We start from the raw sequence: 17,984 nt of genomic DNA, 5'->3' as shown, positions 1-17,984 counted from the left end.
TCACTGCGTATCAATGGATTGAGGTACGTTAAAAATTCTTGTTCAACCTTGTAAAAACAAGGTTCTGTTAGGGACAGACATTACTGTTCTGCTAACGTTTCACTTCCTGTCATCTATCCAAAAGAGTCTAGATTTGACAGACTGTGCCTTTCGGATTAGCTGGATTCGGTGGCCCCCATTTTCAAACTATGACCCCAACATGCCGCACCATTCTGTAAGAGAGCAACCTTGCAACCACAGTTTGCAGGAACATTTCATCTATACCAAAGATCTTGAGCAGCCTTAGGAAATACACTTGACACAGGCCATTTGCGTATATGGCTTGTGTGTTTGCTTCCCAATCTAGGCCCACTCTTATGAATTGCATACTTAAACTGAATGACTCTCTGAATGAAAACTTGCATCATTGAAATTGTGCTCTTTCTGACAATAACATAAATAAATAGTTGCACACACACTGTGGCCTGAACACACACCAGAATGAATAAAAAGAAAGAAAACTAAAAAGAAAGTAAACTTCTGACTTGACAGTAACAGTCACAATAAGTAATTATACAGGCATATTGCATTTGGTATAAAAGAGTTCCAGTAATGTTTCTTGACACACTGCTGAATAATTTGTTGGCTAATGTTAGTGTCAGTGTGTCAGAGGTAGCATGTGGCAGCTTTGTTCATAATGGCTGTCAGTTTTGCTTCATTGTCTCTTCTCACCTATGACCTCCAGAAGGTCAAGAGTGTGTCTGTAACTGAACCATCCCTTTTAATTAACTTGTTGATTCAGATGGGCCTCTACTGAAGTGATATTACAAGACCAGCATACCCCAGTGTGGAAAATTTTAGTGGCCATTACAGAGTTATAGTATATGTGAAGGATGTCATTACCCAAATTAAAGGAGCACAGTCTCCTAAGAAATATAGGGCCTGCTCTGCCCTTTCTAATACAGTTTCTGGTTATGAGACCAGTCCAACCTGTCATTGATGAGGACCCCAAGTATTTGTAGCAATGCACCACCTCTACATCCACTCCTTGAATAGTGACTAGGCATAGAGGCTCTTTGGTGTGGCAAACGTCAATAATAAGTTCCTTGGTTTTGCTGATGTTAAGATGCAGAAGAAGAAGCAAGAAACAAAGCTCTTCGCCTGACTATATGTTGTCTCATCCCACTTATCAATACACCCCTTTAAGTGCAGGATCATCAGAGAATTTCTGCAAGTGACACAACCTGGTGTAATATTTATAGTCTGAGGTGTACAATGTACATAGAAAGGTCTGTTCCTTGTGGTGCACAAGTGTTGCTCACATCTGTATCAGAGACACAGTTCTTGAGTCTCACAAAATGTAGTCTGTTCAGACGGACAGTCCATTATCCTGGACACCATAGGCTCATCTACCTGCATATCTCTGACTGTACCCCTGAACATGGATGGTTGGGTGTTACTGAAGGTACTGGAGAAAATTAAAAAACATAATTCTCACAGTGCTGCCAGCTTTGTCAGGATGGGAATAAGCCTTGTGATAACTGTATATTCCACTCCAATCTTTGTCTGATTGGCAAACTGCAGTGGTTCCAGGAGTTCTACCACTATAGGACTTGTATAGTCTGGGACCTGCCTCTCAAAGGTTTTCAGGATGTGAAACATTAAGTGCCACTGCTCTGTAGTCATTAGGTGAAGAGACGCCTGCCTACTTTAGGAAAGGAACAATTTTTTCCATGGCAGCTGCACTTTCTGAATCCTTTCAGGAGGAACAGACTGAACAGGAAACAGAGGATACAACAACATTAGGCAGCACAGGCCTTATAACTCAAAGACTGACTCCATCTAGTCCCACGGCTTTTCTTGTGTGTAGTTTCCTCAGCTGTCTCCTTACTTGGTCTTCAGATGAAACGGTAGGAATTGTTATTGTAGTAGCAAAGGTGCTGGGGACTGGTCATTGAAAGAAAGTGGCAGTAGGAGGGAATCTCTATTAAAAAATTGGTTCAGGGCCTTAGCTTTGTCCACATCCACTTCTAGCACCTGATCCCTGGTTTGCTTGAGTCCAGTAATTACACCCAGTCCATTCCGACATCTTTCATGTTATTCTGAGTGAGTTTGTTTTCTATCTTAGCATTGTAACTTAATACAGTCTGTGATGCCGTGACTAAGTCCCTCAATGTCATCCCCATGTGACTCACACATCATTTCCCAAGCTGTGATTTGAAAGTAGTCATTCAAAGCAATTTCAGCCTCCTGCCACCTCTTCCTCAATATTCTGGTGGTTACTGGTTGCCATCTAATATTAGATAATAAATAAGACTAAAGTTATTAGTAAAATGGATCAGGTTGTGGTCAGAGGGAGCATGAACATGACTGAGAGAATAAAACACTAACCTTTACAAGTACCATAAATTTTCACCGGCTGTTACAAACTCAAATCAAATGTATGTTTTTATTGTATAATAGTAACAATAAGAGCAGCTCTCTACTCAAAACGGTAATTCTGTAAAGCACCTGGAATTGAACCCACAACCTCTTGAATATAAGTCAGCAGTTCTTACCGCCACACCACCTAAGCGGTCGTGTCAGCATTGTACCCTAAACTCGATTTCTTTTTCTTCGGTTATATTCTTGAATAAAAGTGCATTTGTTTTGTTATCTGTGTGACTTTTCTGAAAGTATTTATTTGATATTTGGACTTCAGTCTTCACACATTATACACTTCATGTCAAAATTTTGTCAATAGTACTATAACATGAAAAAAGCTTGTTTTAGGTATGTGTTCAACATTTCTTGCATTTCTTGCATTTCCTGTCATCCTACATTTATATAAGATCGTTGCAGACATGGAACACACATTAAATGCATGTGTTCCAAATAACAATATGCGATTTACCCTATACAACTCCAGGCACCTCACACCCAGATTAAGAGCCTTGAGCTGGGAGAACTTTTTGCGGTGGTGGGGGGATGGGATAGCAGGCTGCTTGCTACTTGTGCTGTTCGACACATTTACAAACCAAAAGACACTAATGGAGAGATGTGAAGGGATTTAAGGAGGCCCGGGATTGTGAGTTTTTTCATAGGTTTCAGGGATTCTAGTGTTAAATTCATCTTTAACGTTTAACTAGTGCGGGTTCAGCTTGTTATTTCGTTGACTGTAACATGACACAAACTGATGGAAGTTTGTCATTCTTCCTTCCAAAGTCACATGGTTGACGTCACTACATATAACTGCAGGGTTTGAATGAGTCATCATTAGAGTGTTGCTGACAGAGTGAATCACTTCTGATGCTGAGTCCCCATTTGTAGAGGGAGGAATATAAACATTAATAAGGATAATGTAATTATCACCGGGGGAAAATATTGTGAAGAATTACAACAGCCAGAATTTCAATTTGTGAATAACAAACTATAATTTTAACTGTAGTATGCTCCCTTTCACACCATTCCTCATTCACATAGATGTCCAGTCACCCTCCTGCATTTTTTCCACACCGCACTGGGTCTCTGTCTACTCAAATAAGATGAAATCTATACAGAATTAAAATAGTTTGAGGAATATCAGGTTTAAGCCAGTATGAAACTAAACCATTTTAATTGTATGCTCCAAGACCCACTATGAGAGCAGACAATTCATCTATCATATTTGAGAGTGATTAAACATTGTCCATTAAAATGAATGGCAGACCAATTCTAAACTCTTTTCACTTTGCTTTTATTCTCACGCCAGCTTTTCACTCTCTTTTCAGACAAACAACTGTTGTGATACAGTGAAAATGAGCTGCTTAAGTGCTTGCAATCTCAACACAAGTAGCCTATTACGGAAGTAATGCAGATATGATCACCAGTTTACAGCTTCCCCATCTCAGCTTGGACAGAACTGACCAATATTATCATCATCTACTTTGATAGTGTTGAAGTGCAAGCTCCTCCTGAAAAGAATGAGCACACCACATTTTTCAAGGAAGCTGATGAAAAAGCCATGGCATAATAGTATTTGTTTTTACAATATCAATGCAATTCCTGAGTTAGATCTGTATGATGTTAGTGAAGAAGGCCTAGCACACTCATATGTCAAGGGTTATTTTAAGGTTAGTAATGATCAAGATAAGTAAAGAACAGAAGAAATGCAAGCAAAGAAAGAAAGAGAAAAAAAAAAAAACCACAGTGCTCAATAGTAAAAAAGCTTTTCCCAAAAGAGGATACCACCCACAGACCTACCCAGATCCCATAATGCTTCTGCTTAAACTCCCCGTCCCTCCCCAAGCAGCAAACACCCCATTAATCCCCATAGATCCTCTGCCAATTTAACACATTGAATGCAAATTATAGCAGTAATAGAATTTGAGAGAAATGGTAATCCAGGACAACAAAGAGATGGGCAACAGTGTGAGAACTTGGCATTGGTGACAAAATTCTTTCGCTATGAAAGCTTATTTCGGAGAGTCATACATGGAGTGCACTGAGCCCTGGCATTATTTCAGCTTTGCGAAATGCAGAAGAAATGACCAACCTTTTTTGTCTTCCTAAGTGCAGGGATCATCAAATGACGGGTGTTGTGCTGTAGCAGGGCAAATGTTGGGAGGGAAACAGCGAAGGCACGAAAACTTATGAGAGACATCCAGAATGCAAAAAGCTTCTTTCAGAATGTGCTCCTGATCCGTGAACCTTAAACATTTAATGGTGACGACAAGGCCCTGGTGTGTCTTTGCAGGCAGATTATATCCTATATGCCTTCATTTTTTCGGGGATCAAATCATAAATGTTTCAAAACCATTTTGGCCATATCCTGGATCGGAAAGAGTTAAAATTATAGCCCTCTTTGCCCTCTTTTAAGGCTTAAAATTTGAATGTTGTCTCAGCAAGCCCTGTACTCTAAATTGGTGATTTTCATTTTAAGGGTGCCGAGTTCAAGTTGGAGACTGTGTATTTCTGAGCCATGGCAAGAGACGTGAGACAGCAAAAAATCAACTTTGCTGGTAATTTTGCCGGTTTCTCGTTAATAACAGCAATCTTAGTTCTAAGTTCAGTGATGGCAGTTTGCATGGTTGCACTCAGGGTATTTGTGTGCTCTATCAGAAAGTTCTTTATGGCTTTCCAGTAGGAATCACCATCAGCACGGACATCGATATCAGACCGTTGAGCCTTGTTAGCAGAAGTAAAAGCAGCTGAATGAGTTCTACATCCTGAAGATGGCATTGCCTTAGTTTTAGTTTATACTGGAAGAGCTTTTATGATTTTCACAAATATTTATCAGGAACTTGTTTACTGATTCTTGCTTAGACATTGACAAACTATGTACTGTATATAGCATATTTGTGCAATCTCATCTGCTGACATTAAAAAAATAATATCACTGATCACTTTATTTTTATAGACACATGTTACATGGTAGTCATCTGCTTTAGGAAAGTCTCATATGGCATTTAGGTTTGATGCAAAGTTTGTGTCAAAAAATGTTGAACCTAAGGACAGAACAATTGAAGTGCCTCTTATTTTGCAGTAGGGGAGGTTGTGGTTTTCAATTCTAAAATTAAGAAATATGACTTTCCACTTGACAATTCTAGCCCTGAATAACTAGAGTTTAATTAAGCATATCTGAGAATGCTTTGGCATTTGCTTCTTATTTGCTAGTAATCATTATTTCTCTATTTTATTTTTCTTCAAAAGCTCCAGCAGTGAAATTCTGACCAATGTGTAAATCTCTTATTGGTAGCAGTTGCTAGCAATTTCAATTTTCACAAAAACGACAAAAAGACATCACAAATGTTTGGGGCAGCCACCCATATAATTTGCCTTGGATGCAAAATGGGTAATGGTTGAGATATGTTCACAGGTTAGGGTCCAGAACAGAACTGATTGTATGGAGGCAAGATGGTGGCTTTAAAGGCCAGTATAGGAAGTATGGTCATCCAGCCCAGAACCAGAAGTGACACCATCAATAGTGCCGGACCCGGAAGTGACGTCTTCAATGGCGTCGGTACCAGAAGTGACGTCTTCAGTGGCGCTAGAACTTAGCAGGATTTCCTGTGGATGGTCTGCAGAGGATTGAAAGAAAAGGATTAGTGCAGTTCACCATCCCCTGGTCTGATGTGGTACTACTATTATTCAGGCCCTCTAGCTACCTCCCAATCGCACGTGTATGTGTGTGACACAATGTATAAAATAATTATTTAACTGATTCTTGATTCTTTTTAAAACATTTTTATAGAATTTTTATTATAATCACTGTTTATAACTTGATTGTAATCTTTTTATTAATTACATTTTTGTATTGTGATCATTTGGATTTTGAAAAGTAATAATAGCAGGTGGTAGGTGCTCCTGCCTCACAGATCCAGAGTTCTGAGTTTGAATCCTGCGTACAGTCATTGTCTTTGTGGTTAGGTGAATTGATGATTTCAGATTGACACTGGGTGTATTACTAGGACTGCTGATTGCCTGGTTCCCTGTCTATGGCTGGTTTGTCCTTTGTGTCGGATGGTAAGGAGGTAAGCTATAGTGTCTCTTTATGTCTTTGAACAGAACTAGGCAAATTCAACAATATATTGTTGTCCATAAAAGTATTTCTCTTCTTGCAGAGAAATGGTAACTCGATAATAATAATAATAATTCATTATATTTATATAGCGCTTTTCTCAGTACTCAAAGCGCTATCCACACAGGGAGGAACCGGGAAGATAAACTATCTAATGTGCTTCTGTAGCAAATAAACATTACAAATCCAAATTAATACCAAGGTTCTTACCACAACAGGATAATTCCAGCCTCTCTGATGAAATGAACTAGGAGTGATGTGATGGTTGGCATTCCCAAACATCCATCCATCCATTATCCAACCACACAGCACACACTAGGGACAATTTAGGATCGCCAATGCACCTAACCTGCATATCTTTGGACTGTGGGTGGAAACCGGAGCACCCGGATGAAATCCATGCAGGGAGGACCCGGGAAGCGAACCCATGTCTCCTTATTGCATGGCAGCAGCACTACCACTGCGTCACCGTGCCGCCCGTTCTCAAACAGTGCTTGAATAAGTATCATTCTGCTATGCTGTAAACAAATTTTAACAATTAAAACAGAGTTGAAATGCTCTTTTTGTAGGTATTGCTGGGAATCCTGTGCTCTTTAATGAAAATGGAGATGCTCCAGGACGTTATGACATCTATCAGTATCAGATGAAAAACAACACTACAGAGTACAAGGTCATAGGCCAATGGACTGATCAACTGCACTTAAACGTAAGTAGAGTTTACTTGTCCTGTACCTTTTTATTATTCCCAGCTTTCCTTCACCATGATTTGTGATGTTTCACATTCAGATAAATGAACTAATACTGAATTTATAGAAGATTTACACTTTTTTAGCAATGTATCTTAATAAGACTCCAAATATAAAAACATTCACTGCTTATGTTCAGTCTTAAAGGATTAGTGTTGTATTTTTCAAGCTCAAATTACAGTATTTTCTTATATTTGTGGTATACATTAATTTTCCACAGTAACTTGCATTCTTAAGTAAAATTTTTTATAAATGTAAAAATACTGTGTAAGTTCTTGCAATTTATAGGGCATTTTAAGGAGCACCTGTTCAAACATAAATACCAAATTCTCAAAGCTTAGCCAGTATGTCCATTTTCAAGCCAAGAATGTTCTCATGTATTTATCTATCCATGTCTTGAGGTTGCACACATATTGTAAAATGGCTTATTTATGTCATTTTCAGAAAAATACATTTCTGAGAGATTCTGCTATTTTGAAAGAAACCTGGCTGTTCTGTTCACCTGATTGTCTGTCTCCTTCCGTGGCACCCCCTGTTTTCCTGTAGCTTGTTTTGTGTATGCTGCGATACCCAATTTTCTTTTAAAAGTGATTTGGGAGCTTAGGGGAAGATTTTTTTTGTCAGGATTTATTCAAATAAGCTATCCCATACCCATTCATGCACACAGCCATCCACATGCCTAATCACAATAACTGGAAATCACCAATTTGCTTAATCTACATGTGTTTGGGGATGTGAGAAGAAACACTACATTTACTCTTTTAGAACATGAAAACTCCACATTGACAATGGCCAGGCACAAGATTCCCTTCCAGGATGGCTAGGTCTGTGAAGCAGCAATGCTAACAGCTGTGCCATTGTGCCACCCTGCTACTCTTGTATGCAGTAGACATTTACGTTACAAATACTACATGGCTCTTTTTTCACCCCACTTCACTCTTAGCTGTAGTGAAATGACTCAACTGGATAATATTTGGAACTGCAGTCAGCTTCAGAAAGAGCTGATAAGGAACACTGTCTTTTTTGTTAAGGCTAGAAGTAGTAATCCTTAGAAAAGTGAACTCCACAAACTTGTAGATCAGCTCTCTGTTGGTTTTTAGTTTGGTTGTTCATGTCAGATCTAAGTGCTACAAGCCATAACTCAAGGTGTCACAATTAAGGGGATGATGGAAACTCTTCATTCTAAGTATGTCTCTGTACATGATTTTTTTCATTTTATTTTCACATTATGGAATCACACATTTCCAAAACATTTTGCTAGATAGGTCTGCACACTGGTACTGTGAATGCTATGTAGAATGGAGGCAGAACCAATGCGTTTTTCCCAGTTGATTCTGGGGTTCGTCAGAGGTGTGTTCTTGCTGCTTTCATGGACTGGGTTTTGGGCAAGGTTGTGGGGTCCAGTGGTTGTGGAGCATCAATTGGTGAAGAAAGATTCACGGATCTTGACTTTGCTGTGATCGTTACAGAGTCAGTGGAGGATCTAATTGGGGCTCTCGAGAGACTGACCAAGGAGCCACTGTGCCTGGGCTTGTGAGTCTCCTAGATAAAAACCAAGATCCAGGCCTTTAATGACCTCTTAGGCACAGCCATCTGCAGTGTGTCTATCAGCAGAGAGAGTGTCAACCTTGTCAAGAGGTTTATTACTTACTTCGGCAGTGACATTCATGTCTCTGGTTACTCTTCCTATGAAGTCAGTAGACAGATTGGGAGAGAATGGGAGGTCATGAGGAAAGGGGTGAGTGGCGCTCCTGATATCTATGCAAAAGGACAAAGGTTAAATTCTTTAGAGTCCTGATGCTTCCTGTCTTGCTATATGGTTGCGAGACCTGGATGCTATCCAGTGACCTGAGATGAAGACTGGACTCCTTTGGTACTGTGTCTCTCTGGAAAATCCTTGGGTACCGTTGGTTTGATTTTGTGTCGAATGTGCGGTTACTCATGGAGTCCCAAATGAGGCACACTACCTGCATTGTGAGGAAGCGTCAGTTACAGCACTATGGCCATGTGGCGTGATTCCCTGAGGGTGATCCGGCTCGCAGAATCCTCATTGTGGAGGACCTGAGTGGCTGGACCAAGCCAAGGGGATGCCCACGTATCACTTGGCTGCAACAGATAGAGGGTCATTTCTGGAGGGTGGGACTGAACCACATGTCTGCCTGGAGGGTTTCCAAAACAGGATCCTGAGATGTTTTGTCATGTGGTGGGTACGGCAACGTGCTGTACCAGTACATGCTCCCCAACCTGACCTGACCTGACCTGTAGTGTCACAATAAACAACTATAGGTTTATGAGTTAGCTGTGTCCACATCCCTTTCTAGTTTAGTTTGGGGATTTGGAAATTAAACTGGAAAAGTTATGGTGTGTCCCAGTTACAAAAATAAAACAAAAAGTGACAACTGTCAGTTTACACTTAGTGAAATGTACATATAATCATCTTAGACCTTTGTAATAAAGTCCAGAGTCAGTGTTAAATCTACATGTAAAACAAGGTCCTAAACAATTGGAAAAAAACATAACAAGTAAATAAAATGTAAAAATACTCATAAGCTGCAATGGAGTTTTGGGATCTGACATCATGGCCAGCCTTGACAGTAACCAGCAGTAATAATGACAACACTCAAAGTGGCAAATACTTAGAGATCAGTAATAAAGCTGAAAACTAGGCAACTCAAATCCCTCTTGTCTATTTAAGTCTGCGGATTACCATTATTTACAGTACATTTTCAAAGACTATTATCGCATAAAGTGTGGGTGTTGTAGTGCATTCTGACTACAAGGTACTGTATGCTCAAGCATATAGAAAAATCTAGTTTAATCTCATTCAGGATGATAGAAAATGTCTGAAAAAAGAGATTATTTTATAAGCTCTTGGACACCCACTCCTTGTCAGTTTAAAGAGCAATTGAAAGATGCAGGTGGAGACAAAGATGATGATATTGGCAATAACAAAAGTGGGTAATATGGCGGAAGGAGCCACAATACTTCCCCATCCATGACCTCACCCCCACTGCACAGCTTTAGGCTTCAATGAAAGATGCAGAAGATTCCAAATAATAGTATGAGAGATTGTTGGCTCTTACTTCTCAAGCATGAATCGTTTCGTTAAATATTTTGGAACTGCTTAGTTTCTCTCCTGCAGGGTATCTGCTGTTGCACGGACATAAAGTTTAGGATTCTGATTTTGCCTTAGTCTAGCTGCAGGTATAGTTATGTAATTATTGTAATCCCTTTGCTTGCTTTTTGTATCTTGTTCTCTGTTGCTTTTGATGCTTGTACCTTCATTTTTGCATGTATTATAACTTGCTTTGTAAGTCATGTTGGATAAAGGCATCTGCTAAATTATTACATGATATAATAATAAATCATGTCATCTCTACATTGAATTAAGCAGGTAAAAAAAATGGACAGATGGGTGAATCATAAAGCATATGTCCTTCCTGTTGAAATGTGAGAAGCTGTAAATAATAAGACATTCTCAGATCAGTTTAATTAAATATTGGGTCATAGAGTAGCTTCAGGAACAAGCAAAAACCAAACCTGGATGTGGCTTTAGTCAATCGGTAGGCCCATTCATAAACACGCCCACATGGCCAATAAACTTTGCCTGCATGTGTTTGGGATGTGGGAGGAAAATCCACAGAGCCACATGAAGAATGTGCAGCCACAGGGACAGACCCAGACTGTTGAATCTATGAAGCAACAGCATTAACAATTGCATCAGTATCCTGCTTGGCAATAAAGAAATTTGTTTTTATATTGAATTCTAAAGATTTATACCAGATTTCATATTTGCTGAAAACTCACTTTTACCCAAATCATGTGTTATAATAGGACAAAATGTCTAACACAGAGTGCCATGTGCCACCAAGGCCTGGAAACCTGATAAAGGTAAAAGAAGGTCATGAGCATAAATTGACACATTCTGCTCGATCATTCCATGTCCAGGCCCTTGTCTGAACTGTGTCTCATTTTTGTATGTTTATCAGACTGAAACAGCTAGAGGATCAATTGTGAGCATGGAGAGCAGAAGTGATAAAGGACAGCCTTTGGATTGTGCTATGTGCCCTGGAAAATAACTGAAAAACATACAAGGAGTTGAGATGAAGTAGCGGAGATCTATAAAGCAATTTGATCAAAGAGATAAAATTTGTATCAAAGTCAGATTTGCCTTGCGTTTGGAAAAGGTAACACCATTCCACAAGATCAAACATCTGCTGTGCATCTAGTGAGATAAATCAGTCAGGCTAAGAGCAGGGAGAGGATGAGTACCGGATGTATGACATTAGATGTGCAATTGCTAATGTAAGCCAGAAAGTTGCAAGTAACATTAAGTGGAGAACATATAGCTTGACAAAACATTGATGAAGGTTACAGAATTATAATATATATATATATATATATATATATATATACAAGGGGGCTCCGCCCCCTGCTCGCTTCACTCGCCTACCCCCGGCGTTTTGAACCCGTGCCCGCTGGGCAGGCACGTGTGAGGATGACGCACGTTTAATACAGAACGTTTGCCCATGTCACTCTGGGGCCCCCCACTGTTAATACGGAGCTCCGTTCGTACTATTATGCGGTGCATTGTGGACTACTGCGGACCCCGTAGTGTTTCCCGTTTCAGTTTGTATCTCGGTCAGTCGAGCTTTTGTTTTTGAAGCTTTTGAATTCCGGTCTTCATTATCTGTAACCTGCTGGCCATGCGTTTGGCCCCCTCGTTTAACCTGTTTATGACATTTTACTTTGCTTTCTACTCTGTCTTTCATTTCTGATCTCGCTTTATTCTGCTTTTGTTTCAATGACACCTGGTCCGTGGTGAATATATTTTCCCTTTTTCGAGTAATAATTTTCATTTGTTTGCGATACTGTGATGTTTATCGTACTGTTAATAATGCATTACTGTAATGTGATTCACCTATGCTGTATAGTTTGGACGTGTGTGGATGACGTATGTTTAATACGGAGCGTTCACCCGTGTCACTCTGGGTCTCCCCACTGTTACTACGAAGCTCTTTCCGAACTATTATGCGGTGCATTGTGGAGCACTGCGGACTCTGTAGTGCTTCCCGTTTCACTTTGTATCTCGTTTAGTCGAGCTCTTTCTTTTTGGAGCAGTGCCTGCCTGGTCTGCGGCATTTCAGACGCACGTTGTAGGCGCCTGCGTTCATTAATTATATCCAGGCAGGCGCGTGTTTGTATCTCGGTCACTCGAGCTGTGTCGTGTTGAATCCGTGCCTGCTTTGCCTACGCAGTTTGAGACGCGCATTGTAGGCGTCCACGTTCATTAGATCTGTCCACGCGGGCTCGGTGTCGAAGCTGTGTTAGTTGTTGAGCTGTTTGGTTTTGGAGCCGAGACAGTTTTGCTTCCGCGGTTTCAGACGCGTGTCTGTACCATCTCGGGTTTGATGTATGAACCTGTGTGGACTCCGTGGTGTGTCCCGTTTCACTCTGGGACGGGGCATTGACTCCTCTTGTTTTACTATGTCTCCTCCTGCGCCTTCACCACGCATTAGTGCCACTCACAAAATGGCGGCGACGCCTGCGCCTTCCGTATTATGTCTGTTTTTACCATGTTGTGTAGGCGCCTTTGCCTTTTGTAGTTTACTGCGCCTTCCGACGCACGATGTAGGCGCCTGCACCTTCCGGGTCCGCCTCCGCTGTGTGGTGTGGATGTTTAACTGTCGTTGTTTCTGCCTTTATATTCTGTATCTCGGTGTGCATGTGTTTCGTGCCTAGGTTTTTTTGAAGCTGTTGCATTCCAGTTTTCATCATCTGTAACCCGCTCTCCATGTGTTCGTCCCCGTTCTTTAATCCCTTTATAAAGTTTTACTTTGTTTCCTACTCTGTGTTTTATTTCTGACCTCACTTTATCCTGTTTGCGGCATGTCAGATGGTTCGTAGTCTCTCTCGTTTTACTCTGGGGAGGGGGGCTTTGTTCTGTAACCTGCTCTCCATGTGTTTGTCCCTGTTCTTTAACCTCTTTATGACGTTTTACTTTGTTTCCTACTCTGATGGTTTGTAGTCGCTACCGTTTTGCTCTTGTGCGGGGGGGGGGGGCTTTGTGTGGTGCCTGCGCATGTGCGTAGTCTCCCCCATTTCACTCTGGGGGTGGGGGCTTTGTGTGGCACTTGCGCACTATGTCTTTTGCGTCCACGGGCAGGTCCCTGCGTCCATATCCGGTTTACCATTCTCGTTTAGTAATATGGAAAAATCTGCTCATAATTTTCTGTCTTTCGTTACCACTTGGTAGTTTTAAATTGGTTCCTAGGGTCATTGTTGTCTCGCCTACAGAGTATAGTGAAATTCTTACATTCATAATCAACATGCAACATATCACCACTCTCTCGTGCCTTGATTAGTGAGTAGAATCTACCTCAAAACTTCTATAATTTTTAATCCAGTTTAGAGTATACAGTATTTTTCTATTTATCATGTAACCATACATCTATTCAAATACAGAATCTATTTCGTTCAATTTTCTAAAATCACATGCAGCCAGACTTATGAATTCCACACAAAGTTTAATATATCCTCCCTGTGACCCTTCTCTTGGATTAACTGACATCAATGGAAGAAATAATCTATCCCAGCAACACTGGGTGCAAGGCAGTTAAACAGACCTGGAATGGATACCAGTCCATGTTTTGCAAACACACACAGTCACACCTACGGAGCACTAACTTGGAATCACCAATTAGCATAATAGACACAAATGGTGTTAGTGTAATAAAATAACTGGATGGATGTTTACCTAATGCATTTGAAACATACACTATGTGGCCAAAAATATGAGAACACCCCTCCAAATTAGAGAGTTTAGGTGTTTCAGTTGCACCCGTTGTTGTGCATCAAATCAAGCACACAGCCACATGGTCTCCATTGACAGAGATTCGCGGTAGAGAGGGTCATACTGAAGAGCTCAGTTACTTTAAATGTGGCACTGTCATAGGAGGCCACCTGTGCCATAACTCAGTATGTGCTATTATTGTGAAATGAACGTGTTTAGGAGCAACAACCTCTCTGTCACAAAGAGGTAGGGCACACAGACTCACAAAGCAGCTGAAGCACATGGTGCGTAAAAATCGGCAATCCTCTTTTGCATCATTATCAGCAGAATTCCAAACTGCCTCTGGAATCAACATTAGTATAAGAGCTGTGCCTCAGCAGCTTCATGAAACTGGTTTCCAGGGTAGAGCAGCTGCACAGAAGCCTAAGATCACATTGCACAATGCCATGTGTTGATTGGAGTGATTTGGACTCTGGGGCAGTGGAAATGTGTTCACTGGTATGATGAATCACGCTTCACTGTCTGGCAGACTGATGAATGAATCTGGGTGTAGAGGATATTCCTTATTAATGCCCATGATTTTGGAATGCAATGTCCAACAAGCTTGTTCAGGTGTGATGGTCAGGTGTTTACAAACTTTTGGCCATATAATGTAAGTCAGTTTCGCAAAGTCTGCATTTGTGTGTGTGCTTTTGTGTGGTGTATACTTTATAGGAAATGTTTCAAGATCTGGAAGTACTACAGAATTTTCCCCAAAATGAATCAAAAAAGGGAGCTGAATCCAGAATGATGCCAGAGACAGAACAAATTACATATGGAAGGGTGGTTTATTAATGCAATTGCCATATATAAAAGAATGAGCAAATTACAACACCAACTGATGAGCAACAATAAGCCTACAGTTTGTCTGGCCAAAAGCTGCAGATCTTCATCCTCTGAATGATAGGTGAAGGATTGTTCATTAGCAGACCAATATTTTCACGTTCTTATCTCATTTCCATTCCCGTAACACTCTTTCTATTCTGATGGCTCTGCCAACCGCTCAATTGTTTACTTTCACTAAAGTTCAGATGTCTGAGGAGGTAAAGGCATTCCTGAACATATAAGAAACTAGGGGGCTTTGCCCCCTACTCGTTTCGCTCGCCAACCCTCGTATTTGGTTTTCCAGATACACACTTTTAAGATTGTTTTTTCTTTGAATTGTTGCTATTTCATTAGTTTCACTTTTATTTCAGAACTTCTGTAAAAACAATATTTGTAATCTTGCGAGTCCCAATATGCTGAATCTATTTTAATGAGGTCAGGATAAGTTTCTCTGTTTGGAATTTCAGCACAGACAAAACGATCTACATCATCAGCAGTTAATTATTTTTTTTTACAAAGTAACAAAGTAAGTAGAGTTCTGCATTGGACTCCTGTCTGTAAAGTCGTGCTATTTTCCTCTCACAGTTCCAAAAGTACATGGGGTTACCAAGGTGATACCCCAGCTTTTGTCTAGGTTTTTGTACAAGGGCTAGACAGAACGTTTTTGACTCCTGGGGTAAATTTAGGTTTTTAAATAAGCAGACAGATAAATATATATACACTAACAAAGTAACCAATAAATGCATGTGCGGTAAACTCCGTTTTTGAAATTCTCAAGATTCTTTATTTGTCACATGCATAGTTATACAGGACAACACGCAGTGAAATGCATCCTGATACGCTTATCAAAAACTGTGCAAAGTTAGAAGAATATCAGTTAGATTAACAAAAAGTCATAGATCGAAAGATAACAGTATAGTAGAACATAATAAATAAGTAAAATTATGTGAATAAAGGAGAATTAAGTGTTAAGGTGCAATAGTGTAGTAATTATTGTGCAAAACCAAAGTTAGACTGGTGCATAGTTAAATGAGGCAGTTTGTTTGTTTGCACTACTGCGATCTTTACTTTTTTATATTTTGTAATTTTCCTACTTTCATATCCTTTAACTTTCTCCACATGTGTATAGCGCCAACGTTTTTTTTTTTTTGAGCCTTTCTAATGTCCCCGGTTTCATAGTCTCTAACCTACTCTGCATGTGTTTAGCGTCAACGTTTGTAAACATCTCTATGAAGTTCTACTTTGTCATTTTACTCACTGTCATTTATTTAAGAGCCGGATTGGATGTGCTTTTTTTTCAATTCCTCTTGTTCCGGGCAGATAATTACTTTTCTTATTTTCTGAATTTGCACCTCGATTATTCTTTTTTGCTCTTTTTTCTGTCCAACGCATTTGAGTCTCTTTTCTCAGCGCTTTTCTTTCTTCTTTGTTTAATCGTCGACGTTTCATTTCTACCCTGTTCATTTCATTTCTACCATATTGACCTTATACACTTTATATGCACTGAGAGCCCTGGAGCTGTGTGTGCTGCATGACTGCCTTTACACTACTGATTTGTTTTTTTTGATATTGCTTGTAAGTAGGGTGTGTCTTGCAAGACTCTCGTTCTATGTTCCCGTGAGACAGACCGTGGCAGGTCTCTTTCGTCTCGCGGGTCTTCAAATTATCTTCCGAGAAAGATCACGTATCGTAGACTATCAGGACAGGGGACAGGATTTCTTTTTTATAATAGATAGATGAGATGCACCACTTTGGGCCTACAGTGCTGTTGACTCCAGGAAAACTAAAGGTGCTCACTCTGTCCATGTAAATGGGAGAGTGGGCTGGCTTCCACCTTCCAGATGCCCCTTGGTTATGTTTATATTAAGCTCATTGTCAGAAAGTAGATCTCTCCTTAGTAATTCATTTCATCATTGCTAGTAATCTGCCTACAAAGGTGGTGTCATCATCAAATTTAATGATGGAGTATAACCATTTGTTCAGTGGTTTAATCCCATCCCAGCATCACTTTAAGGGGTGAGCACCTAAAATAGAGTGCCAGGGCTACATAGCACCTGTGCCCCCCAGTGACCCCTGTAGCAGTGCACCCCAGAATTCATAATACAGTAATCCCTCGCTATATCACGCTTCGCCTTTCGCGGCTTCACTCCATCGCGGATTTTATATGTAAGCATATTTAAATATATATCGCAGATTTTTTGCTGGTTCGCGGATTTCTGCGGACAATGGGTCTTTTAATTTCTGGTACATGCTTCCTCAGTTGGTTTGCCCAGTTGATTTCATACAAGGGACGCTATTGGCAGATGGCTGAGAAGCTACCCAACTTACTTTTCTCTCTCTCTCTTGCGCTGACTCTCTCTGATCTTGACGTAGGGGGTGTGAGCAGGGGGGCTGTTCGCACATCTAGACGATACGGACGCTCGTCTAAAAATGCTGAAAAATTATCTTCACGTTGCTACCTTCTGTGTGCAGCTGCTTCATGAAGCGACATGCTGCACGGTGCTTCGCATACTTAAAAGCTCAAAGGGCACGTATTGATTTTTCTCTGTCTCTCTCTCTCTCTCTCTCTGCTCCTGACGGAGGGGGTGTGAGCTGCCGCCTTCAACAGCTTTGTGCCGCGGTGCTTCGCATACTTAAAAGCCAAACAGCCCTATTGATTTGTTTGCTTCACTCCTTTGAAGAGGAAGATATGTTTGCATTCTTTTAATTGTGAGACGGAACTGTCATCTCTGTCTTGTCATGGAGCACAGTTTAAACTTTTGAAAAAGAGACAAATGTTTGTTTGCAGTGTTTGAATAACGTTCCTGTCTCTCTACAACCTCCTGTGTTTCTGCGCAAATCTGTGACCCAAGCATGACAATATAAAAATAACCATATAAACATATGGTTTCTACTTCGCGGATTTTCTTATTTCGCGGGTGGCTCTGGAATGCAACCCCCGCGATGGAGGAGGGATTACTGTACCAGATCTGCTAGGCAGCTCTAATACTGTCTGCACTGTCAGGGCAACATCACAGTCCAGTATATTCCTCCTTGTGCCCTCTAGTGGTTAAGAAGTGTGTGC

General features: G+C 40.5%; 1 protein-coding gene across 2 annotated transcripts in view; it reads left to right on the top strand.

Moving 5' to 3' along the window:
* LOC114648143 (metabotropic glutamate receptor 4-like) overlaps window positions 1-17,984 on the top strand; it is a 983,563-nt gene that overhangs the window by 821,481 nt on the left and 144,098 nt on the right. For both annotated transcript variants that reach the window (XM_051924640.1, XM_028796992.2), the window contains exon 8: window positions 7,087-7,223. In XM_051924640.1, coding sequence (XP_051780600.1) covers window positions 7,087-7,223 — 137 coding nt within the window. The remainder of the gene's footprint in view (window positions 1-7,086; window positions 7,224-17,984) is intronic.

Source organism: Erpetoichthys calabaricus, chromosome 3, assembly GCF_900747795.2.
Source record: "Erpetoichthys calabaricus chromosome 3, fErpCal1.3, whole genome shotgun sequence".
Taxonomy (NCBI): domain Eukaryota; kingdom Metazoa; phylum Chordata; class Cladistia; order Polypteriformes; family Polypteridae; genus Erpetoichthys; species Erpetoichthys calabaricus.
The sequence above is the reverse complement of the archived record's forward strand: the minus strand, read 5'-3'. Positions and strand labels throughout refer to the sequence as shown.